Below are 27,968 nucleotides of genomic sequence, written 5' to 3' on the forward strand. Positions count from 1 at the left end.
CGCCTAAGGACGTGAAACAACCGATTACACTAGGAGAGCAAAAGTTGCCAAACCTTGGATTTCAGCTGTTGGATACAGAAAATAAAAAATATTCTGGTTATTATAAATTCCACAATTAGGAAAAATTTCGGATTCCAAATATTCAAATTTGCATATTCAATCGGGAATCACTCAAATAAATATATTTCATTCAATATAACATACATTCATAACGATATAGTAAAATTGTTAATTTAAAAATATATCAAAACCCGACAACGTATTTTAACCATGTTAGGGACATGTAAAAATTGCGTATACTCTATCTATGTTTATTACTCTATGGAGTGTTCATAAACATTCTCGTCTGTCAACTATTCGCTTCTGAATAAAATCATACTTTTCATTATTTTTGTCCACCCCGGTAATTAACAAAAAATTAAGTAATTGGGGACGGCATCTGAATTGTTATATTCCAATGTTCCTGAGGAACAATTTTAAAATATGATGGCTCAAACCAGCCAAATGCTTAAAAAAAAAGAACTTTGAACTTTATTGAAATTTTGTCGTTTGTTCTAATTTTGGAGGTGTGTATTGATTCATATTCACTAAACGTGAAATCTTCAAAGAAAAAACGTTTTTCGTAAACTCCGAACTGTTCCTGCAAATCCTCGACCTTACCTAAATTTCAGTTTGCTCTTTGATAAGAAACGTCGAGTCTACCTTGTCCAAACACAGAACTAATCTTAATGCCTATAATCTGTTTTCCATATCGACAAATAGAGATAGAAATAAAAGCAAAACGTGATACTTCGGTTAGCAGCATTTCAACTACAAAATATAAATTGCAAAATTGTGTCGGATAAATGAAAGCAGATGGCCAAGATTGTACCCATGGGGGAAACACACGCAGTGTTTGACTTGTACACCGGATTCCTATCAGGCCAAAGCTAATTTATATATTTATGTGATTAGTTTTAGTTGATCAGTGCCTGGATTTGCTGAAATTACTATCGCAATTGTCCTTAATGCTTCATCAGGAGGAAATTAGATCGCGTTGTTTGCGTTGAGATTTTCTGACGGCAAACACTGAAATGGATTAGGTTTATTGTTGAGCTGGATTATGTAGAAATCTGTTTTATTGAATATTGCGTTGTATGGTAGTTTTACGCATTAGCTCACGCATGAGAATTTGTGTGAGTTAGCAACAGTTTCATGCCGTATTAATTATAATCTCGATTTTCGAAGAGAAATATAAAGGATCCCCAAAAAAAAAGTTCTTATTTGAGGTATCGGCTATCTTGCAAACTGGTGTCAGATCTGCAATGAAAAAAGTTCCGAAAAGTATGATATCTAGTTACGAGATGAGTTACTTTTTGAGTAACATCTGAAGTTACTTAGGGTATCTAGTTACTGTTTTAAAAAACTAAATTAAATAATTACACAAGGCAAAAACAACAACTTTTTTCTCTATCAGCTCTACTTTTTTAGATACATTAACTTATCTACCAATGTGGGTTTCATTCAGTATATTCATTTATGAGAGTTCTAAAATTATTATATATTCATTAATGTTGGTACAATGGTTTTGGTGTCGGTCTGTAATTGAGTAAATTCCAGGTAAATCTATAAATAGTGGAACCATTGCCTATCAGCTATCTGAATTGACTCTTTTAATTCCCTAACTCAGGTAAGTAAGGGAAAAAATCATACTTCCTTCGTTACATAGAAAGTTGGGCTTAATGAAGCAATTTGTAAAGGCTCTTTATAAGAATGAGTCAAGCTTTGCGTATACAGGGGTAAAAATGCATCAGTTGATTACAAAAAAACTCGAAGCAGGAATAGTTGACGGTGCACAAATAAGACAATTGATTAAGGATCCTGCCTTCATAAATTCAATGAACTAAGTTGAACGAGAAGCTTTACACATCATTTGTTGCACTATGCACTTGTAGAAAGACAATTTTCTTGGCAAACATAAAGCCCAAAACTATGTTGAAATCGTTAACAATATGCTTTATATTTTCAAATCCTTAGGGTGCAATATGAGTATTAAAATACACCATATTCACACCCAAGTTTTCCAGAAAATGTAGGAGACTTGAGCGAGGAACAAGGTGAAAGATTTCACCAAGATATTAAAGTTATGGAGGACCGCTACGTCCGCTACCAAGGAAGATGGGACATGCACATGATGGCAGATTACTGTTTGAGTTCAAATAGGGACTCCTCTATATTTCTAAAACGATAAATAATTTCTTATTAAAGGGGCGCCATATGACCATAAAATGAATCAAAACTCGAAATGAATGAAAAATGTTTAAAAATAAAATAAAACGAAGTAATTTCCACTATGTTATTTTATTTATAATGAATTTCCGCCAAGTAAGGACCGAATCCATTAAATAGAAAAATGTTTATATATTTGTTGTCCAATCAATAAAACAGTAAAAATTTCTATAAATATCAATAATTATTAGTTATGTAGAAGTTGTATCTATGTATCATTGAAATAATTGAGATACGTTTGAAAAACCTTTTAATTTTCAAAGTGTAATAAAAAAAAACTCAAATAAGTATTCATATGAAAACTGATATCATAACAAGTTTTTCAAAACAGAGCAATCATATGTGTAGTTACAGTCGAATATCTTCCGTCTATCAAACTGTTTGATTTAATTGTGATCTTATTTTGTATTATTGAAAATAGAAGATGGTAAGTTTTCAAAAATTTTTTATTATATTTCCGTTATTGATTTTAAATAATTGTTCATCTTGTAGATAGATCAGTAATATTTTTTTCCATTGATTTCAGTGGTGAGAATAATAGTTTTTTTTTCTCATTATCTTGATTCTTTTTTCCATCAATCTCTATAAATGATATTCAATAATTCATTAAGTATCACCAAATATTCATTGAATTAAAAACAATATCGAATTAGCAGTTTTTTTCAATTAGAACCTAGTCCCATACTTATATGCTGTTCTGATCAGAAAGACATTTTTTCAGCAAAATTATGGACTCGAGAAGAAAGTTTTCGTTTCGACTTTTACATTTTTAGTTGCTACCGTGACTTCTTCAATAATAAGATCACTTTGAAATATTTGTATCCATAAAAAATATATATGAATAGACTTTGAGAATTCCTGTGAAATATATTTTGGGGAATCAATTTTTTCTAGAAAAAAGCAAAATCATTATGATTGATGACATAGTTTCTGACAGATATTTTTTGTATGAAAATAACAAATTATATTTAAAGTGAATGAAATATCAGTGGAGTTACATCATTCAAAATAACCAGCCTAAGACATAATGAAGCTAACATTTCAGCTCACGTGGTTCAAATTATTCAATATTTATTTAATTAAATTATTGGAAAAAAAACTATTTTGTCGCATTAGTACAGAAAAACAGGACTTTCTGATTGACTACAGTTATTCGATATAAATATTCATTCATATGTCAATTTCACTCTTGGAGACCACATTTCTGCTCGATCGTGTTTATGATTTAATGTTTACTTTTACGAAGATATTTAAAACTTTTTTTAATATTGTAGATTTTTGCTTTTGTTTTCAGTCATCTGAATACAAGCCTATAGTACCTGGGCTCTTAATTTTCAAAATATGTGCCCCCGAAGTTCAATAATTATAAAATACAATTACATAGTGGCATGCCATGAAAAAATTGATTTGAATGTCTTACTTTCAACAAAATGTCATATATCTCTTTTTTGGAAATATATAGTTGAGGAAACGAAAACTTATAAAAAACCGAAATTACCTCGGTCATTTCGTTTTATTTCTCATCTATCATCAGACAATCAATACACATTTCAGAAAGAACCATCTCTCGGATTATCGTGATTCGAATTCTGTGTTCGAACATTTCAACCGAGACTTGTGAGATAATCGATAACTGACGTCACAACCGAGAACACACCGGCCTTTGCTTTCCTCATTGTTTTCAATATCCTGTTTGCATTTTCTATGGTTCTGATGCCGATATTTATACGAAATTTTGCAAAAAGCTGAAATATTAAGTTTGAGTCTTTTGATAATCTGTTGGATTTTCTATGGTTTTGGTTTTGCATCCACAAGAAATTATTGTTTATTTTTATAGAGGAGTAAAAGTAGCTATGCAAAACTTCGCCTCTTGATATGTATTTTTTTTTTCTTTATAAAGGCAATTTATTATTATTATATTATTTAATTTTGAACGGAGCCTGAAATGATTATTCGATATACATGCAAATTTCAACCCGATCGAATCAGTATTTAAGAAAATATTAGGCGTTTCTCTTCCAATATTCTTTCCAAAATTTTTATGGTATTTTCTTTCGTTGAAAATTACAAAGATTCTAGGTGCTGCCGTCCGAAAGTTATCATGTATAAGACTTGAATTTTGAGACAGGTTCATCATCAGTGAGTCAAACCTGTATAATATCATACAAAAATAGACTTGTTGAAAATATTTTTTTAAGTTTTTGAAGCTTGCATTTTTCTAATTATGGAATTTTTCACAGAGTGGACTCTATCTACACAGCCCACAGCAACAGTGTGGAAAGGACTGCCATGCTTACAGTCCATGCTCAAACAAAGCTGAAGAAATTTACATAAGAGGAAGACCAATAATGGCTTGTGTTCACACAACACAACCTACAGAAGTCTTCACAAAACCACCAAACCACATACCGAAAGCAATTGAAGATGTACCAAGAAAACAATCGCACACTGAAGGTTGTTTGAGAAATAAAGGATTTGTTTGTCCATTTGGTAGATGCGAGGATAAATCTAAAGACCTTTTCAATCACTTTTACAAGAACCACGACTTCGTAAGAGTCAATTTGAACGTACCACTGGTCTACAGGCTTAAAAACATCACGAAAGATATGTTCATCATCTATGAACAACAAAAAGATGTTTTCTTCCTTGGGTACATTGAAGACTCGTATAAGAATTATATACATTTTGAAATGCAGGTCATTTATAACTATACGAAAAATTGCTGTGGACATCCTAAATTTGTTTTAAGCATCCCTGGTTGTGTCAGCAATGCAACTATAGATACGTTCAAGAGCAAATTCTCCTTAGGTAATGGTGTCAGGAAGATTCAAATCTATAAAAATAATCTAAGAAAGTCGACTGGATCGAAAATGTTTTATGACATGGAAATTATGGTGAAGCAAATTTTATAATCAATAAATTCTAATTTAACTGTTTTTTCATGTCACATGTTTTTCTGTAATTTTAAAGTTTTCTGTTTGTGTTTGTTAATATTGACTTGTTTACATATATTTTATTAGAAATTTTGATGGAATGAAATATGTCAAGGTTTTAACATCGATTTAACGAATAAATGATATTTGAATAACCTAGAGTTTTTTTTTTAATTTCTTGTTTTAAATGTTATATCTCCTTTTTTCGTTTGTTTCTTTGGCTATTTTTCGGAAAAGATGTTTGTTGACAAAATCACGAGCCATTCTCTCAAGAAAAATATCATAATTTGCATTGAAAAAAAGAATAAGACTACGAGACAATTTTGAGAATAAATTTTTAATCAATTTTTTTTTAACAGAAATAACTTTTGCTTATTTAAAAACAAATATAAATTAAGTTATTTTTGTGGGAAGAAATATTTTGCGTCAATTTTCAAAATATTTCGCAATATAATTCATTTATAGAAAAAATTAATTTATTATTCAATTTTTCAGTTTCGAAGGTCATTTTTTGTGTGATATAATTATTCATTATTTAATTGTGCAGATGACACCGAGAAAATCATTTCTGCTTTATGACGTATATCTCGAAGCATGAGCGAGATACAAGGTGTTCAACGTCATTTCTGAGCAATATTCTATCGAGTGTGGTCAGTTATGTTTCGAAAACGAGGTATATTTCATAACCCAAAAATGATTCTCCCTGCGTCATCTTACATGACTATACAGGGTGATTCACCAACACCGGGATGGTCTTTTAGACGTTTATGGAAAACTAATCATAATTTTGAGCTGAAAATTTGCATATCAGGGTAATGAATAATTTAAGATTCTATACATCATATAATACGTAAACAGAGAAAATTTAAGACAGGCTGATTTCCTCCTCCAACTATCCAAAGGTTTATTATTGGAAATACTAAACGAAAACCAGCCTTCTACGACCACTTTTTATGTTTTTCCATTGTGTCGCGTTTCCAAGGTAATCGCACTTAAAATTTTATGTTTGGGAGCTTTTTTGAAATTTAACGCTTGTGTGAATCGACTTTGCTACCAGGAAATTCAATAAAACGCAGAGTCCGCTCTGTTAAATGCTCTGCTTTCGTGATTTATATCGTTTTTTCGAAGCTTTGGATACGCCACAATACAGGAGCGAAAAAGGATTTATTTAGGAGTTGACTGGTACTAAAAGTTTATATCTAACCTTGAGTTTCTTTAAGAGTAGGCCGATATCCACGTGTGAGAATTTCGTGAGAATCGTTCAAAGAGTTGTTTGAGAGACAAAGACGTTGCGGAGGTCAAATAAGATGCTATTTTAAGTAAATTTTATTGCCAAACTATTCAAGAGAACATGAAAAAAAATGGGAAAAAACCAGAGGGGTAGTAATTACGTTTAGGTCGTTCAGACGGAAAATTCAAACTCGAATACATAGCCATCAGTGACGATTTGTGAAAAATTGTGCTCACAATACTTTCGTATATTTTCCATCGAAGACGAATCTGCAATAAAGAACGGTGGTGTCCATTTGAAATTCCAAAGTTAACCCCACACAAGAGAGAATTAAATAAAAAACTATTAACCTTATATTTCAAAAATGTTTCTATAAGGTGTTTTTTTTTTCGAGTTTTTTGACTGATTCAACTTGAAAAAATCACCTGGTATATTATTCAGCTGAACACAATTAGCTATTATATGTATACAGGGTAGTCCAACAAAAACTTAACACCTTCATTTTCCGACTTCAAAATGAAAATGTGAAAAATCCCTCGGACTTGTCAATTTTTGATTGGATGGGAAACAGCTTTTCCGCTTTTTTCATCCCTGTAACTTAAACCCACTAACGGGGATGAGCACAACCTCTTGCTTTTGAATAGGGGTGAGAGGTGTTTAGGAATTCACGGCTTGGCTTGATTTTCACATGGCTTGAGTTTGACTTGATTTCAAGTCAAGTAGTAGTTTTTCAATCTTAAGTCAAGTCAAGTATTTATTTATCAAGTAGGTACATGAATCATATCAAGCTACTTGATTTCAGTAGTTTTGTTATGTACTGTCACATCAATGAAAAAAATATGAAATGAGAAGGAATCTTGCAAAAAACACTTTTATTCATTAAACTCCATGTATAAAAAAAAATATCAACTTTTTTAAAATAGAAACATAAATTAAATCACTATAAATCATAACTAAAAAAAATGAAGTCTCTTAATATTGAGAAACCTCCAGGCTGATTTCATAATTTTCCATCCAGGATCAAAGGCACATGAGGCATCTTATAGATTTGTCGCCTAACCTATTGCGGGATTTTGTAACTGTAAGAGCAGCTCTGAAAAATTGTCTTTCAACAGGAACTGAAGATGCAGGAGTTGATACAAAATCCTTGGCCATATTGGCCGAGTTTGGGGGGATATTTCTGAAACTACTAAAATCTACCAATAGATTTCATAGAAATGTGAGAAAACTAGTAATAAAGTCACACTGGCGAATGTTTCAGTCTCTCGGGGCTCGAGGAATCCCCTTATTTAGCCTAAGCACGCACGAGATTGCAGAAATATATGTTGTGCGACGCGTGCATATCAAGCTCAAGATATATCAAGTAGCTTGATATCAAGTCAAGCAATAAATATCTAAAATCAAGTCAAGTCAAGCTCAAGTATATAAGTTTTCGTTGGACCACACTGTATGAAAAATAACATCATTCAAATAACCACCACAACTCCTTCCTGCATTCTGTCAACTAAATTTTCATCACTTTTCCAGTGGCTTTACTTGATCGAAAGTACGTTCAATGTTGAGTTTAAATTGCTTAGTTGTTGTTGGATTACCAGCATGAACTAGTGACCTAATATAGCACATGGTTTTTTTTATAGGAAAACTCTTCCATTTGAAAAATGAAATGTATGTTCTGTACAATATTCACATTTGCTTGTGCTCCATATGAATTTTGTATCTGAGGCCTATCAGTCATTTCTTATTCATCATTATTGATGTTTTAAATGATGAATTAATTTGTATTGTATTTATTTCTATGTTAATTCAATTCTCTTTTGTTATAGGTGCAATTAAACACTGAATCTGGTGTGGGCCTAGAATTGATCGGAGTTAAAGGAGCTGGTCAAGTGAGAACCGGTATTTATATTCTATCTGTGATACCTGGATTATCAGCAGCTAAAGATGGAAGATTGTCTACTGGAGATCAATTGCTATCGATCGATGAACATTCTTTATTGGGGGTTACAATGGAAGAGGCTTTCAAGATTTTTCGTAGAAATGGCAGCGTAGTTACTTTGGTGGTTGCCAAAGGAGCAGCATTTAATCATGGATTAGATCGACATAGAAGTGAGTTCTTGGTTGATTCAGTTACATGAATTTGATCTTTGTATGACACCATAACCTACAAACTGTCTCAAAAGAAAGAGTATATTTGTTTAGCTTGCTGCATAAACGCAACTAGTCTGAGAGGCGTGGCAGATATGTCAATCGGTAGTCTAGATCCTGCGAATTTATTCGTTATAGAGAGTTTCTTGGGAACTGATCGCGCGTTGTGCGTACGGGAATTTTACAAAATTGTTGTTTGTTGTGTGTTCAGCGACTATAACGCGAAGAAATTTCTCCCTTATTCGAGGTTCACCAATCGTTCCTTCAATCAGAAAATGGGTAAAAAAAGGTTCAATCAAAGAATAAACGTACCAAATATCATGAAAGTATATAAGGTGGTTTAAAAGTTATGGGTATTTGAAGAAATTGACAAAATCAATGAAACACCTTTCGAATAGTGTTTATTCTAACTCGCCTCAGTGTTCTATATATATATATATATATATATATATAGCCTTAGACCATTCACCAACGAACCACCCTGTATATATTTTTTAATAAGCTGCATTAAATGTGTTCTTATTTGTCGAAATTGAGCAGTATCAATTTTCTATTTATTGAATTAAGTTGCATTTAGAGTAATGTGATTGATTGTTTCTGTGCTCTTCAAAATCAGATAAATGCGTTCTGCTCTTTCATTCATTTTCTGATTATTTTTTTTTCTTCTGATTCCTTCGAGTCAACGATTCAAAGTGTACAATTTTCGAAATCACCTTCACTTAATTGTGAATCTATCTCTGAATTTTCCAATTCTGGATATAGTAAAACATATTCCAATATTTGTATTGATATGAATAGTGTAGCTATGATATCCCAAAATGACCATAAATAGATCGCTTCAGGGAAGCAGTCCTACACATAATTTACTACAAAAGGATAATCTGATCTTGGATATTGTCAGTGATAACATGCCAAATCAATTGGGAAACAGGTAAATTAATTTTTAGTTGAAATAAATCAAATATGTTCAAAAAAAAAGTACAACCAGTTCTATTTTCAATAATTTTAGGCAAGTTTATTGGGTTAGACTCAAAATTCCTAATTAGTGTGTATCTAAGTTGTGACCTAGTAGTAGTGAAAAATTAATTCAATTTAAACTATTAGTCTTGGGTTTATTGCACCAAAACACTTTGCTTTTACCCTCCTACAGGTTCCAAACACAAACTCTCAGAGTCAGATTAATCTATATCAGTCAATTCCATATCTGGAAAATTCTCTATCAATTCACACAATTCTTTGAGGGTAATCCAAGGGTACAATCTTTAAATAAAGATTTGTATAAAATTAGGAGAATATGGTTACCCTACACTATGGAACTATGTACCACAAAAAAAACTTAGTGGACAGTTATTTTTCTTTTAATTTTATAAAAATCAGTTATTTCAATTATAATCTCTTTCAAAGTAAGAATACGTGACGATTCTAGATATTCGCCATCTGTTGCATGAAAGTTCATTAAATTTGGTGGGTTTTTTAATCTCTCAGACCCTCTACTGATGCCGACTTCGGATCATGATAACAGAAAAGCTGTAGTTGCAACAAGAAACAAAGGATCTTTCTTCGAGTCAGTCAATAACTAAAGAACTACAAATCACCTATTGAAGAACACAAATGGTCATCACGTACATCATTAGTTTCAAAAGGAGGGATATTATAACAGTGGCACTTTCTGTATTGTTTTTCTTCAAAAGTTCTTTGGTTAATCTTCTTTAATTTGAATAGTTTCGCCATTCTGAAGAGCTTATAGGAGGTAAATACCGGATGTATACTCAGATACTATTACATCATTTTGTGTGAATTGTGCAAGACTTTAAGTCTCTTGTTGAATGGTCCAGAAAACCGACAAATGTGTTTTGGCTTTAGTAGACTTTTCGACTATAAGAACTCAGCATTGTTGACTTCGATTGTTTTCTTATCGCTTCTGTGTTACATTGCATAACAGACGATTTGATAACAATGGACAATTTAAGAATGACAGAATTCTTCTTAGAATCGCCAATAATTGGCAGGTTCGTGAAACTTATGCAAGATGAATATGAAGTTGACCATGAAGTACTTACATTCATTAGCAGAAATATTGTGTAATGAACGAAAAAAATGGGTACTCAGTGAATAACAAGTCAGGTATCTGAGTTTTCTAATGAGAGATTTCATATTGATTAAATAAAGACTACTTAGTATATTTTAAGAAAAATCAATGGATTCTTATTTCATTGTAAACAGGAAGGTATGCCGATGTTGATCAGTCAAATAACTGCCACGGCTAAGGTTGCAGCAACATATACTTTTTATTAAATTTTCCATGACAAATTCGTACATATGCAGCTGAATGTCTTGATAACTTTACAAATTCCATCTTTAAGGTCTTGGATTAATTGATATAAACCTTATATTTCACGTGATCTCAAAAAAAAAAAATCTAAAGATGTTAAATAACAACATCTTTGTAGCTAATTGTAATTACCTCTTCGAGAAATAATACGACCAGGAAATCTGCAAAATAGGGATTCAAGTAGCTTGACATTTTAACCAACTACTTGACTTGAAAATCAATCTCGTGAAAAATTACATACTTGAGCTTGACTTGACTTGATTTTAGAAACTTATTTCTTGACTTGATATCAAGCTACTTGATATTACTTGAGCTTGATGTGCACGCGTCGCACAGCATATATTTCTGCAATCTCGTGCGCGTTTAGACTAAATAAGTTGATTCCTCTAACGCCGAGGAACTGAAGCATTGGTCAGAGTGACTTTATTACTAGTTTTCTCAAATTTCAATTAGATCTATTGGTAGATTTTGGTAGTTTCAGAAATAGAATAGAATATAAAATAGAACTTGACCAAAATGGCCAAGGATTTTTTATCAACTCCTGCATCTTCAGTTCCTGTTGAAAGACAATTTTCCAGAGCTGCTCTTACAGTTACAAAAACCCGCAATAGGTTGGGCGACAAATCTATAAAATTCCTCGTTTCTTGGATCCTGGATGGAAAATTGTAAACTCTAACAAAGCCTGGAGGTTTCCCAATATTAAGAAACTTTATTTTTTTATGATTTATAGTGATTTAATTGTATTTCTATCTCAAAAAAATTGATATTTTCTGTTCTTTTATAAAATAAGTTTAATAAATGAAAGTATTCTTTGCAAGGTTCCTTCTCATTTCATCATTTTTTTATTGATGTGACACTACACAATAAAACTACTGAAAATCAAGTAGCTTGATTTGGCTCGAGATTGAAAAACTACTACTTGACTTGAAATCAAGTCAAGCTCAAGCCAAGTAGCTTGAAAATCAAACCAAGCCGTGAATCCCTGTGTCAAAATATGACAGTTCTCCAAGTGACATCTGCCCAGATAGCGGGCTGATCATAATGAAACCTTTTATTGGAAAACTCTTTATGTTGATATGTAATTAAATTTTTTCATTTTCAAGTTTTGACTTGTTTTGGAGATTTGAATTTCTGATTATTCTATTGGATTTGATTATTGATATTAATGGTTCAATAGTTTCTGAAACAAAATTTTAAAATGATAATTCTTTTTTCGGATATTGCTAATTTTTCTTTGTTCTTTCTGATGAATTTGTCGAGACTTATGGTTTTTACTGCTTCCGTTCATATATAGATAGTTTCTTTTCAAGATGAAATATTCTCTCCTAATTTCAGTATGAATAATTAATTTGAGATAAAGGGATCAGATTTTTATTTACAATTAAAACTTCCACAAACTTATTCGTATTCTTTATGCTTTTTTGTATTATGTTATTTTTTTGTCTTCATTGTGATGAATTTGTCAAGACATATGGTTTCTAGTTCTCCGTTGCAACTGCAGATGTTTTCTATTCAAGTTAAAATATTTTCGCTCTGCTAAGATTTTTATTCAGTCGAAATAAAGGGATCAAAATTTCATCCGCAATCACAAGCTGTCCACAAACTGTCCATATCCTAGCTCGATTTACCCTTATGATTTTTTGTATTCTGTTTTTTTTCTTGTCTTCGTCGAGACACATGGTTTCTACTGTTTCGTAACATCTACAGTTTTTTTTTCTATTCAAGTTGAAATGCTTTCTCTGCAAAGTTTTTATATTCATTCGAGATAAAGGGATCAGAATTTCATCCACAATCACAAGTTTCCACAAACTGTCTGTATCCTTGGCCTGAATAACCTCTCTCTCTCTAATTTATTACTCTTACTTTTCTCTGAATATTGGTTTATTGTATTTACACGCGACAGTCGCATTACAGCGTGACGAAAGTCATAATTTCGAATTTGTTGGGGACGTAAACAATGTTTTGTCCATTGTGATTTGATGGAATTTTGGAGGTCAAAACATTTCTCGGTCAAATGCTTCATGCTTTGGTAGATCTATATTTTTAAAGCGTTAAAATATGGATAATCAACCAAGCAGTAGACTTTATGGTACTGAGTATTATGTACTCACATTTTACATTCAATGTTTCATCTTCATCTTTATTTTTATCTAAGTTGAAAATGTTAAGGAATTTATAATGAGAAATTTATGTGAGGGGTATTGACTTTCTTTGAGATCTCTTTTAAATTATTGTGAATTTATTCTTTTTACTGATAAGAGTTCTAGAGTTCAGTCATTCAGCATTATTATTATATGGAAATAAATATTCATAAAGGGTGTTACCTTAGCAACTGACAACTGAAAATATTGCTCAAGATTCTATAGTAATAAACCTTGGGCGCAATATGGAGATTTAACCCAAATCATCTAGATAAAATTTGTCTCTGGTCTCAGGTACAGGTCATTAGACCTGTCAAAACAATAGAAATTATTCAATTATTTTGACAGTTACAGACAAGAAAATATCTAAGTCAAGAGCAAGAATAATAGTACCTAATATAATATATAAAAGAAGTTCATTTGATTCATCATCACCTCAGTCATAGTTTGTAATCGACATCAACTCTACCTACTATTAACAAGACTTTTTTGAAAAAATTTGTTTATGGGAACTGTGATTGTAAAATATTTCATAAAAAGATTAGATGCAAATAGGTATTATGTCATAATTTTTTCAATTGGAATTAAATAATAATTATTCCATGTCTACTTTTTAATTTTATAAATTACATTTATTCCGCTACACAATAGCTTCTTCAGATTTTACATTTGTAATAATATTAATATCAGTTATTGAAAATGTAGAATCTAAAAAAGGATTTGGGCACCGAAACAATCTTTATTTCTTTTTTTTTTGATTCTATAAATTATAATTATTTCGCTACATATCATAGTTTCTTTGGATTAAACAGTTTTAGTAATTGCTATATTATTTCTTGAAATTCAAACTCCGAAGAAGCTATTGTATCTATAGCTAGACAATTATAACTTATAGAATAACAAATTGAAAATAGAAATTATTTCGCTACGGGTTTCATATTTTAAATATCAAAATTATTAAAAATTAAAATAAATATTATCAAAAATTTGAATTATTAAAATCGAAGATAATTGAAAATATTAAATTATTATATTTATGAAAAATTAAGATTATTATAAATTCAAAACAACTTTAAATTATAGAATGGAATGGTACAAATAGAATAATTGTCGCAATAACCGAAACAATCCAATATTTGAATCTTTTTTTATTCTGTTTGAAAATAGTTCGTTTCTGACAGTTGAAAAATGATACATTCTTGATGTTACTATTGAAAAAAAATTATGTGAGACGTCAAATTGAGTTGTCTGGTGGTGTGAAATCAAGCGTGGATCAACAAATTCGAAAAATACAATATGGGTCACTCTGTAACATGCCGTTTGGAGTCTGTGACAAATTCCCGAATGTCCGAGTTTCTTACTTTCATCTGGGTTTATTTACGTTGACCCTAATAGAGTACCATAAAATAAATTCGGCGGCACTTTTCGAAGGCACTCTTGTTTATTGCGCTCCTTTTATTGCTCCTATTCCGACTTCTTTCACTCATAAACTGACTGCAGACTTCTACAGAACTAGATTATAAAGAGCGAAAAGAGAGTACCTACTGCTATAAAAAAGTCACAATGCAGGATAAATATTCTTCCATAAAGAAAGGAGAACAGAACATATGGGAAACAACAAATTAGAGAAATTTTCTCCCAAGAAATAATATGTCAGAATTGATAATTTCCATTTTTGTGAATATTTATAATATAATTTGGTGAAAATTGTCTATACACTAATATGATTTGCTTATTGCGTTTCGATATGTTGAAATTACGTATTGGTTAATTTTTATCTTCCAGTACAATTTTATTTTTAATAATAACAAATCATACCTACACTAAATGAACTAGAAATTATGAACTTTCTGAAAAATTCCTGAACTAACTCTGAGAATGCACTGCAAAATTCAATTCTGCTTCTGAAAAATTTCTCTCATCAATGAGAGAAATTATTTCAAAATATAATTGAATTTTGAAAATTCACAATTGAATTTTTTTTCACCTTCATCAAAGCATGTTCAGGTATTATACTGAATAAAATTGAAAGCACCAAGATAACAAATGAATAACCTAATTAAAAGAATTTTTTTCCAAGGAAATATTGAAATTGATTATTTTCATTTCTGAGAATATTTATCAATATAATTCGGTGAAAAATCTTCTCCAGAATAATATCACGATTTTTTTATTTCATTTTCGATATGTTGAATTCACATATTGGTCAACTTTTATCTTCTTTTACAATTCCAGTCATACCTAGATATTAATAACAAATTATACCTATACTAAATGAACTAAAAATGATATACTTTCTGAATAATTCCTGAACAAACTCTGGGAATACACTTAAAAATCAATTATTCCAGCTTCTGATATAATTTCTCTCATCAATGAGACAAATTATTCAGAAGCAAATATATTTGAATTGTCAAAATGTTTTCGAAACAATTCTCACTTTCATCAAAACATCTTCCGGTGTTACACCGAATGCTATTAAAAGCACCAAGATAACAAATGAATCACCTCATTTAAATTAAATTATGAGATTGCAACATCTTCCAATTACCAAATAGACCTGAACCGATACTATTGCCCTAAAGAGGACTTCTGTAAAAAATGTGTCTCCCATCTTTTGATGTTCTCAAAACAATTCTCACTTTCATCAAAACATGTTCCGGTGTTACACCGAATGCTATTAAAAGCACCAAGATAACAAATGAATCACCTCATTTAAATTAAATTAAAATAAATTATGAGATTGCAACATCTTCCAATTACCAAATAGACCTGAACCGATACTATTGCCCTAAAGAGGACTTCTGTAAAAAATGTGTCTCCCATCTTTTCCAATTCTGGCATTCTTGGGACACGTTTCAACTTTGTTTCAACTCAGTTAAAATTTCATCACATGTTTTTATGAAAACATTTTTGTGAAAAACTATTTCAACAAAATGCAAAAATATTTTTATTGGAGATTTATTGTTAAAGAACTACAGATTCTAAAAGATGGTAAAAATTCAAAAAACCTTCCATTCTATGATACGGAATCAGCTTTTAGTTGATTTTTTGGAGCAAACATTTCATCCACACCGAATATACCGATAAGAAACTTCAACCCCTGATCCACTCAACCTCTTCACAACGTTTAAGGGCATCATAAGTTAATCGTCAAATCGAGATAGGTGAAGAATTTTTCTCTCACTTAAGGGTGAAGTGGTATCTTGAGATTTTTTCAACACTTATAAGTGTTATGTTTCTTTCGGAGAAAGAAGTGGATTTTGGGTAACAAGTAGAATAATCTTGTTGACAAATTCAGTTCATATAAGTATCGAAGGAATAGGTTATCTAAAGGCTGCGTGTGAACTGCACTAGAAAAATATTGGCCAATTAAATTTTCGTCGGTTTTCTTTAAACTGAAAAAACCAAATGTAAAATGTGAGGATACTTTCTAATTTAGAAGCGGAAACTTTCCTTTTCTATATTAATATGAATTATTTTATTTTGAATAATCAGCCGCCGCAGTTAATCCACTATTTTGCTGCCTAGTAAAATAAATAAATATTTTTATTTAAATTTATTTAAATAGCAGAATTAAGAAATTTGGTAATCTTGACTCTTGTTACTTGGGATTTATAACTACTATTATAAGCATACTATAAAAATTTAACTGCATTTAGAATTATAGCGATTGTATTAGTTCGTTTTGTCTAATCAAGAAATCTTCTAGTAGATTATTAGGTATTAAAAGAGTTTGTATTTCACAAAAAAAAATTTTAAAATGGTATGCAACTGAACTGCAGATTTTCAAACCGAAATATTGTACGATGGTGTCGAAAATACTAGCCACAATGAATATTCTCACTTGGTGTCATTTTTCAAGAACTTTCATTTTATTTCACATTACAACTAATATTTATGTTTGTATGATAGCTACCTGCCTTTTATAACAAGATGCCGAAAGGCAAAGTATAAAGCTACCGAAATGAAATATGTTCTGCATTTGCAATTTTACTATAAACGTTAAACAGAATGTGGGTCATAGATCTCTTTAGAACTTGCCGACAGAACCCCTGCAGTTGAGACCGTATCAGGGTCCTTTCAACTTGACTTAAGCCTGTTAAACAGAGATAACTATGTTTGGACCCCTGTACAGAGGCTGAATCGCCAGTCAATACATAAGGGTTAGAAAGGGTTCCGTATACCGGATTTTATTGGCACATTTTCAGGTGATCTAGTTCTGCAACTGTTGCAAATTTTAACTCTTTAAACTTACATAAATTAGACCAGTTGTGAAGTTTATTGCAAAGTCAAGGTCGCAATTCTATTCATATTGAGTAAAGAGTAAAGGCTGAAGTAGGAGACAACTGGATTTTGGTTGCAGAGAGGTATATTTAGAAGCTTTTAAGGAATTGAAGATACATAAATTTCGAAGAGCGATTAATTTAAAGAGAGCAAATTTTATTTGTCCTTTTTCTACGAAAATATTTCAATCAATACCAATCTGATGGATTTATAGATTTTGAGATTTTCAGAATGAATATTGAAAGTAGCACAGTATAATTATTATTTTGTCAATATTTTAATACAAAAAAAATTTATAAGCAATGAGAAATAAATATACAAATTGAATATTATTCCAATAAAAAATAAAAAGTTACATAAAAGACTCAGGTGAAAAATTATTTCAGGATTTAATTGATTCACAATGGGCTAATGCACTTCTATTTTAAAATGCAAATGACGATATGTACTAATATCTCATTCTAATAAATATCTAACGTTCTGAACCTTGGTTATAACGCAGAAACAATCAAATTTATTTTCCATCAACAAATTCTACCGAGATATTCAGGCTCTGAATATCTCATTTCATTTTTTCTCATTTCGAATCAACTCTTGCCATTTCTGAATGGCGATTAAACAAGGACAATCATCATTCAGAGTTTAACTTACTTATAATAAAAAAAAAGTTTGAGCGGTTATTGTCATAAGGAAAAATGTTGATATTGCTGTTAGGACCGGCATTTTTTGTGAGATTCATTAGTTTTGGCTTTCTTTTTTGGTGCCCAAATGTCTGTTCTTAGCGAATTGTGAGCCGGAAATAGCCAAAGACTAAGTTGTACTCACTGATGAAGAATTTGTCCATGTGTTCGACCGCAGAAAAAATAGTTTTTAAATGAAGAGACTTAGTGCCTTCCATAATATGCAAAATCTATCAAGTAATTCTAGAGACGTTTATTTACCTTAAAAATTCGAAAGCATTAGATCGAGTTCGGACCTAATTGCTTCCTTTGGATGTTCGATGCAAAATTTCTTCCAAGAATATTGATTATTTTATCTCTAAAACAAATTTTACTGAAGTTTTGTGTATACATTCATAAGATAATTAATTAATAAGCCATAGCAATTTAAAACTACAAATATATTATTTTATTATGCCCGAGCCCATCAGTTTAACGATTCCACAGAATAAAAAGTCACAAATTCAAAGCAAAACAAAACACTCATTTTATTCACAACAAGTATTTCATTTTACAATTTGTATGTATACATTCAAAGGAAACAATTTACAATCTAGCAGCACAGTGTATCTGTGAAAATTTTATCACAGATAAAGAAATTGAAAATATACAATTATATACAAAAATGGAGCTACTTAATATTACTTTCCAAGTTGGTTTGGGATGCAGGCTGATGATAATCCAATCAGAATAGATTATATTGTGGTTCGATTGATTGTGTCAAAAAGGTCAATGTTATATGGTTCCTTCGTTTCTTGAACTCAACAGTTTCAACGTCTTCGTTCAACCAGTGTACATATATATAACTGTCTTAATCTAGAAGGAGCTTTCAAGCTCCAGAAACCAATATTGGGGAAATTCAGCAAAGAACCTTTGCAAAAACCTTGTAAATGACCAATTAAAAAGGGGAAAATATCCAAAGAAATCTTTTTGCGAGTTTTAAATTTTCAATTTCCAAGAGAAATCGATATCACAAACGAAGTATATCTCTTGATGGACTCAGAAAACAGAGAATAATGAAAAAATCTCCTCTGACACATACAAACGGTATGTAGGGCAATATAGCCTTAGATACGTTCAAGGCATTTCCTCACTCAGAAATCCATGACAACACATTGACATTTAACAAATTTCATTCATTCACTGGTCTTCTCGATGAAGACCAGCAGTACACAGAAGAGGCTGCAATACACCTCAACAGTTTCTCGAAATGTTAGGTTAGAAGAGGTTGGTAATTGACTGAAAGTTTCCAATAAATATCGACCAAATCATCCAAGCGAATTAGCTCCAAAAGTGCATCTGCCTCTCTGTTAAATGATATCACATATCATATCCATCTCATCTGCGGTAGCCGCTGTGGCTCTTACTTAACATCTGAACTTGGGCGTTCTGAAATCGGATATCTTGCCAATTTTTCGAGGATATGAGGATATCACCTAACTGACGAATTTCTTCACAAATTGGTAGCGATGGTTGCCACGCCCTCAAGCGTTAAAGAAAGCGACCGGAAAAGTCTAATGAGCCAGAGTTGAGGAATTTCACGCATAAGCTCGGTATCGTCTTCGTTTCCGTTTGGTTGTTCTAGAGTTGTTTGATTTAATGAGGTTTGCTACGAAAAACTTTGCAGGTTGAACCTTGAGACTCAATCTCATCTTGAGGATCTGCCAAGAAGGCTAGTTGAGTAAGGGAAAAATTCTGGCGGAATATACGCTATATGCTAGTTAAATATTAAAGGAATAGAAAATTACAATTGGAATGAGTTTTCCAAAAGCGATGATACCATTTAAAAATTTAAAAAAAATTAATTATTCAGTGAGATTTTTTTTTTATTTGAAATTTTTCATAATGCCATTATGTGTGGAAAATAACAATAAATTCAGCAGAATATCGAAAAACTAAATATTGCAGTGAAAACTGATTCGACCCAGTGAAAATCTCGAGTCAAGTCAAGTATATTTATCAGGTGCTTTAATCATACCAAGCTACTTGATTCTTAGCAGTTTTATTGTCTAGTGTCACATCAATAAAAAAATAATGAAATGAGAAGAAATCTTCCGAAAAACATAATCATTAAATCTTATTATTAATTATTATTAATCATTAAACTCATTGTCCAAAAAAACCGATTTTATCAACTTTTTTGAAATAGAAACATAAAATAAATTACTATAAATCATAACAAAATAAAAAATAATTAAAAAATTAAGTTTCTGAATATTGATAAACCTCCAGGTTTTGTTTGATTTCATAATTTTCCATACAGGATCTAAGACAAATGAGGCATCTTATAGATTTATCGCCTAACCTATTGCGGGTTTTTGTAACTGTAAGAGCAGCTCTAGAAAATTGTCTTTTAACAGGAGTTGAAGATGCAGGAGTTGATAAAAAATCCTTGGCCATTTTGGCCAAGTTTGAAAAGATATTTCTGAAATTACCAAAATCTACCAATTGATTTAATAAAATGTGAGAAAACTATGAACTAATAAAGACACACTGGCGAATGCTTCAGTCTCTCGGCGCTCGAGGAATTTAGTCTAAGCACGCACGAGATTGCAGAAATATATGCCGTGCATATCAAGCTCAAATAATATCAAGTAGCTTGATATCAAGTCAAGCAATAAATATCTAAAATTTAGACAAGTCAAGCTCTAGTATGTAATTTTTCACGAGCTTGATTGTCTAGTCAAGTAGTTGGTTAAAATGTCAAGCTACTTGGTTTGATGAATCCCTAGTGTTAATGAATACGTAGACAAACTTCAGGGGGTGATTCTGTTTGCTATAAAACGTAAATGCTTCAATTTCCGAGATAAGGCATTGAATTTTTTCTTGAAAACTGACTATATACATAAAATTATTCATTGCATGGTCCGCCACTGAGATAATTCAAGCTGAAAATCTTTTTTGAATTGCTTGTTTAATTCGCGACAAAAAATACTTGGAATACAAAACATTTGCAAACAAAATTTATGTAGCAAACTGCCACCCTGTATATACTTTTTACAGTTCGGTGGTCTGCAAGGGTACAGTTGGAATGAATCTCTAGAGAAATAGCACATAATTGCAAAATGTTATTAACATCCGATGAAACCGAAAAACGAACATAACTTTTTTTACAAATAAACATTAGAGAGCGAAACTCATACTTAAAATGCGTTAATAAAGCATGAGCTTTTCTGAGAAAAATTAAATCGATCCCAAAACATTGCTTTTCTCTCCCATCGGCTACGGCCCTGAGATCAGGTAACTGCACAGGGTCATAAAACCCAAATGGCACACGACTTGTGGACCTACCAGGGTAGTGCCTACCATAGTGGCAAAAGGGACCGACTTCTTGAACGGTTGTAAAACTACATAAATCGTAATTCAGAGATCTAATTTCTACTGATGGTTATAAAAGCATTGTTAAAATAGAAAATACACAGGGTCTCACGTCCAGTCTAGTCCACTTTTTGACTTACTGGCCAGTTTTAGGATATGCAGATTCTGTCCTCTCGGGTATTTTTGCTACTTTCGGCAATTTTTATTGCTAAATTAAGTCGTAAAGGAATATTTGAGATTTTAAAATGTACGTCTTTCATTCTGGATGTAGACGGAGATATTCTACAGAAGCCGAATTTTATAGGGGGTCAAGATTTACGTAACAAAAATCATAAAATTTAAGTTTGGCCTTTGAAGTCTAGTAATTTTCAATGAGACGACAAGAACTCAGAATTTTAAATATCTTTCTACACAGCCTCTAAAACACAACTAGCATGGTGGATTTTGAAGAACTTGAACTATTCAAGTAAAAAACTTGGGAATTTTTTCATTTTTTTGCTGTTTGACATATATGTACCTTCTCATTTATTCATAAAAAATAATTGAATTTGATCAAAAATTTGGTCATTGAATGAATTAAAAATTGCCATCACTATTGAAAGTAGAACATTAAAAAAATTCACGCAGAAAATCCAAAAAAAATATCCAAGGAATTGAAATTGCTTATAGATGCGCAATAACAACCTCAATCTTTAAACGAAATGTTTTATCAATCGCTCAACCATAAAATAAAAACCATTAACAGGCCCTTGAAAGCTAAAAAAAAAAGGCCAAGTCAATGCAATCCTCGAATTTTTGCCATTAAAACAGACAGATCAATATATCTCTCTGGTAAAAAAAAATTGTATGTTTTCTGTCGATGTTTTTTATCGTCTTTTACAACATTTTTACTTCTTTAACCACTGGTCAGTGAAGAATCTTCCTCTGAAGATGACCAAAAAACTGTACTCTATAACAGTACCCTTTTTTTACCGTCAGGTTAACTGTCCGAAGGGGTACGTTGTAAAAAACCCCAAAGGATTGAAAACGTCCCAAAAAGCCTACCTCTTTCTTCGCCATCAGGTTTTGAACCCCTTAAAATTCCACCCTTGCAATAAAAAATGGTGAAAGATTATAAACAGTTACGACAATTTGCTGAACTCTTTACCTATTTTTTCAGTTGAACCAGTAAAAAGAGCGAGTTTTGGGAGAAATTTTTTAGTTTTATGGATCCGAAAGTTACCGACAAGGAGCTTTTGGGTGCTTATAAAATTTCTTCAGATGGGATATGGGTTTTTATAGCAAAAAAGTGAGCTTCGGTAGTAGGTTTATCAAAGGTGCACAGATGAATTTTTATGGTTCTAGTAAAAAGGTGCCGACAAAAAATTTGAAGAAATGTGTACTGTCCAGTAGCAATCATACCATATAACTAGTTTTATCATTTTTACTCTCTGTACTTCAAAGAATGCCGAAATGATGGACTTGTTGGATGAAACATGAACTTTTTCGAATCCATTCTACTCGACAGATTGAAATTCAGCTATTAGAAAAAAAGACATATAGATAGATTCGATCCTCACTTGATGACATATTTTTTTATATGGTATGAGAATATATTAATGAGAAAGATAATGAAAATTCTGTTTCCCCGTATAGATGTAGTGACTGGTTTGTGTATACGTTTACAGAATAAGCTGACATATTTATATTAAAGGGCTTTTTCTTCATCTAGTCTTTCCATTCACCAACGGTTGACGACTTTATAATTAAATCCTAAAACAAAAAAGAAAACAACCAGAAAGGAGTACTAAATGTTAGTTTCCATTATATTGATTTGAAGTTAGCGACCCATTCTGAAAAAGAATCTGTAACTGAATGAATAGCTTGGAAACCAGCATGAAATTTATAAATTGGACAAGTATTCACCAAGTGGTCAATGGTTTCTTCTACACCATACTCACATAGTGGGCTATCAATAGAATGCCATTTGAAGAGTATACTATTACAACAATCATGACCAGTCCTTAGTCGATTTAAAATACACCAAATTTTCCTAGGAAGATTGAAACCTAAAGCTTTCTCTGAAGGATCAACGATAAAATTTTTGTTGAAGACTTTACAAGAACTCCATTCCGAACGCCAAATTTCCTTGTCACTTTCATTAGATTGCAGGAAGGTATTAATCCATAAAGGTTTGCGTAACTTCAATCTGGCAGTTCTATCATCTAGGTTCTAGAAGGTAAGATACAATTGGAAATAAGTTCGGGTAGAAATGAACTTTTTCCCAAGATTTCTTGACTGAGACCTGTCTACGAATATAAGGCGGTAGTATATGTCATAGCACTAGTAACCAAAGTAAAGGTGTAGATCTAATAGTTCCACTGATAATTCTCATAGAAAAGCTAAGCTGTGCATCAATTTTATGAACATGAGCACTATTGAAATGTACAGAACAACAGTATTCAGCAGCAGAAAAAACCAAGGCCAAGGCTGCTGTACGAAGAGAGCTGGCATCAGCACCCCATGGATTACCAGCTAGTATTTGAAGGATATTATTCCTCGACTTCAATTTCAAACGTGAATTTTCCAAGTGGACTTTGAAATTCAAAGAAGAATCAAGTTTAACTCCAAGATATTTGGGAGTATAATTATGATTTTCCAAAAGAGAACAGTTATGAATCAATTCAAAACTAAAAAAACCTAAATTATTCAGTAATAAACAATTTTGACCTGAAAGACGATATATGATAATACGTTTTTTACTTTCTTCACTTTTAATTACATGAAGCATTGATTTTGTTTCAAGATGAACTCATTACAGCAATAAGTTTCTGAGATCAGCATGTACAAATGTACGTCCAGATTAAAATATCACCCCATGTGAATACACAATAACACAATTACTCTAGTGGTCAAGTGTAGGTATAGGCAGAATTTTTAGGTGTTCGGATATCTTGACGAGTATAATAATACAGCAAACAGATGCAAATAATAAACAATTCTCGATATATCACAGTCAACAGACTTCCATTCCCCTAAGGTGGTTTTGGTACGTTCCCGTCCACTATGGTGGCACCACTTGAAACCTCACACCATGTAGTTTTGGTGAAGTGAATACGATGGAGCGATAATAGTTTATCGACAGGACATTTCGTCAAGTACTAGTCGCTTGCCTATCGACTCCTAACAGCTTAGAAGGGGCCATGTGTTTACTTCGAAAACGCCTTTCTTGAATGCATCAGACTCTGGTCGTTATCTCACAAACTTTCAATATATTAACACCTAAAAAACAGATAGTTGGCTATAAGTATCACGTTACCTACGGCTGATGGAGATCGGAATCATCGATAGAAGTCTCCCAAGTGGTAGAGTTAGAGGCCACTTATCGATTCTAAAAATTTCATTCTTGGTCAGATGCTTTTGAGCCGTCGTTCAATACCATAGTGGAATTATCTTTATCAAAAATTATACAGGGGAAATGTGGTTAACCAATCTATTGTTGGATGCTGAACTGCTATAAGATTCAATGATGCTTCTATGAATTCTTGTGTCCCTTAATCACTTTTTTATCATATAATTTGCTCTAGTGGTTAAACTTGTTGTTTACACTTCGTTTGGTAATTTGAGTCTATTATTGTATCAATTTCGATTCAGTATCTTCAGTTAACTTCAAATCGTTTTTCCAACGACCTAATAATAAATAATAATAGCTCAGTTTAAAGTACAGGCTGTCCCAAATTTGATGATCACTGAAAGCATCCCAAGAACTATGAGGACCCCCGATATTTATAGGGCGTTTCTGAAAAATGGATATTTCTTTATATCTTGGTTTCTGTTTGTTATATTCGAAAAATTCTAAAACGTTGTTTACAGTAAATTTATGACGTATATATAATACTCAAAGGGATTCATGGCTTGACTTGATATTCAAGCTACTTAACTTGGGCTTGACTTGAAATCAACTCAAGTTCAAGACAAATAATAGTTTTTCAATGTACTTGATAAATAAATACTTGACCTGACATTGAAAAACTACAGCTTGACTTGAAGTTGAGTTGATTTTAAGTCAAGCCCAAGTGAAGTAGCTTGAATATCAAATCAAGCCGTGAATCCCTAATACTCATTACAAAACATAGAAATTAATAACTGTTTTGAGATAGACTTTTATAAGACAATTGAAAAATGAAATGTAAGAAATTTTGCGTAGGTAGGTACTGCAATTTCAGAGATAACTTTCAGATCGATCGACCCAGTACTTTTCCAGTCATTTCGAAATTTGGGAGCTTATAACTGAGAAACAATCGGACAGATTTGCGGTCTAAGTCTTTTCTATCGTTTTTGTGTTTTCGGTTGGGCAGACTGACGAGCAGATTTAAATTTCATCACGCAATCTTCATTGCGTAAGACTATTGTCGGCATGACTTTTGGATATTAGGTAGACATTGAGTTGGAATGATAAGGTTTTTGAAAAGAGCGGAAGAAGAAAAAGAAAGAAATCGAATCTTCTCGCGGTTCATTTGTCAAAAGCCTTGTCCTATTATGAAGCTGAGAGTTTCGCTCATTATAAGTCATCTTCAGGGGCTGAAACTTATGAAACACGACAATCGGTGAAATATTTCAAGAGAAAATAATTACATGAATAACTCCTCATTAAAATTTTTGTTTTGTTTTTCATGAATAAAGCTTCAAATTTAATAATGTCCGTTCATCTAGCCGGCTGATAGTGACTACAGGGTGATTTCCAACTACTAGATACGACACTAACTACAGAGGTTGATTCGTAAGGACTAAGATTTAAAAAAAATTACAAAATATCATTTAAATATTCTTCAACATAATTGGTTACAATTTGGTACAGTTATTTGAAATAATAAGGTCGAAATTGTTTTATTTTTGGTTCTTATCTTATTTTGTCCATAATATTATGTTTTTAGAATGAGTTAAACTGAATTTCATTCTTTTCTCAAAAACGAAGCTCTATATAAAGAAAACAGAAGAAACCAAAATGCTGGATTTTTAGTTGCTCAATCTAAAAAAAATCAGTGGCGTACTTTTGCTCGATATAGTTAGCTGTGGTGTGAGACGCTAGAGGATCTACCAATTTCAATTTGAATAGGGGTAAATAAGAGCCTTCTTGCTTCAAATAACTATACAAAAGTATATGATATTTTATAAATACCATTATTTTTTTAAGATCTACGCGCTGTATTTCAAAAACTCCCAACATGTTCATGAAAACTTATTTTTCAAAAACAACCTATAAAGAGCAACGTGCAAAATCTCATGTTAATAGCTTCATCAGAACCAAAGCAGCATATCGAAAAATCGTTAAATTCTTACTACCTACTAAGATATCATAAAATGCTCAACAATAAATTTTTTCAATTTTAAATTCACTCAACATTTAAAAATTGAACGAAATGAAAACGTTATTACCAAAAAGTGAGGATCCAGAATTATTAAATCAACATCTAAAATTCGCGTCGTTTGTCGTTAATCGAACCTTGTCCCATGTAAACCACTCTTTACCCAACAATTCCACAACTTGGATAATCCCTCTACAAACAATCTACGATAAAAAAATACTCAACATCATTTTCCTTGAATTTTTACCGCGACAAAACAGTCGGCACTCTCTCTACCTCTAACCTTCTCACGCCAAATCTAAAAACAAACACGAAAAGCCAGCTTTCCCCGTAATCTACCCCAAACAATTAACTTAAACACCCTTAATAATAACCATCCACATGTCTCACTACGTAAACATGAGTAGTAACATCGTTGTCGACTTTCAAACGGTCTATATCCCCGACACAATGCGACGGCCCCTTTGATCTTCTCATCCCACACCAATTCTGGTCAGAAATATGAAAAACCACGCGTCTGTTTAGCCTAAAACCAACAGGGTCGAACGCAAGGTGTGTGCATATGTGTGACAGGATCGTCCTCTTATCATTGCTACCATATAAATGACTGATAGCGGCAATTGGCGGCGCCTTTGATCTGCAGTCGCCTCGGTTGAAAATACGTGGAAACGGCACACTGTAAAATCGGTTAATATTTGATTCAGTGACTGAGTGCTTTCTGTCAATATCGATCTGTCGATTATGCAGTTTATGATCGGAAAAACAAATAGTGTGAGTCAATAAGTATTATCTGAATTGGAGGGTTTGCCGTCGCGTTTAGTTGATTGTTGGAAAATGGAAAGTACGCTGAGGAAATTGCTCAATTGTGACGAAAGGTTGCCGTATTGAACTACTTATTTATCGCACTGAATTGGATTCCACTTGAATTTCTTCTAGAATCGATGATAAATTTACTACGTGGATGAAATGATGTTATTTGATGCAGGACCGGCAAACGGGACATTTTGCCGGGGCGCCAAATTTTAGGAGCACAGTCAGTCAAGAAAACAAGACTTCCTTTTTGATAAAAGAAAGTTTTTTCAGTAAAAATACTACTCTTTGTAGTAAAATAATAGAATTACCTACGTCGCTTTCTTACTATAGATTCTATAGATTAAAAGAGTCATATTTTTAAACCATGCAGGGCTTTTTTGATGAAATCGACAAAACGTCCTTTGATGAATTTTAGAAGATGATTTTAAGTTAAATG

At 32.0% G+C, this 27,968-nt stretch overlaps 2 protein-coding genes across 2 annotated transcripts in view; both read left to right on the forward strand.

Annotated features, from left to right (window-relative positions):
* The first annotated feature begins 2,538 nt into the window (after window positions 1-2,538).
* Window positions 2,539-5,353, forward strand: LOC123681701. The gene is made up of 2 exons (XM_045619945.1): window positions 2,539-2,695; window positions 4,509-5,353. The coding sequence occupies exons 1-2, from the start codon at window positions 2,693-2,695 to the stop codon at window positions 5,178-5,180; spliced, it is 675 nt and encodes a 224-aa protein (XP_045475901.1). The 5' UTR covers window positions 2,539-2,692; the 3' UTR covers window positions 5,181-5,353.
* A 2,783-nt stretch (window positions 5,354-8,136) lies between these two features.
* Window positions 8,137-27,968, forward strand: part of LOC123683142 (zinc finger protein 615-like) — a 30,249-nt gene continuing 10,417 nt past the window's right edge. The window contains exons 1-2 of the mRNA XM_045622040.1: window positions 8,137-8,145; window positions 8,256-8,538. Coding sequence (XP_045477996.1) covers window positions 8,137-8,145; window positions 8,256-8,538 — 292 coding nt within the window. The remainder of the gene's footprint in view (window positions 8,146-8,255; window positions 8,539-27,968) is intronic.

Source organism: Harmonia axyridis, chromosome 6 (genome assembly GCF_914767665.1).
Source record: "Harmonia axyridis chromosome 6, icHarAxyr1.1, whole genome shotgun sequence".
Classification (NCBI taxonomy): Eukaryota; Metazoa; Arthropoda; class Insecta; order Coleoptera; family Coccinellidae; genus Harmonia; species Harmonia axyridis.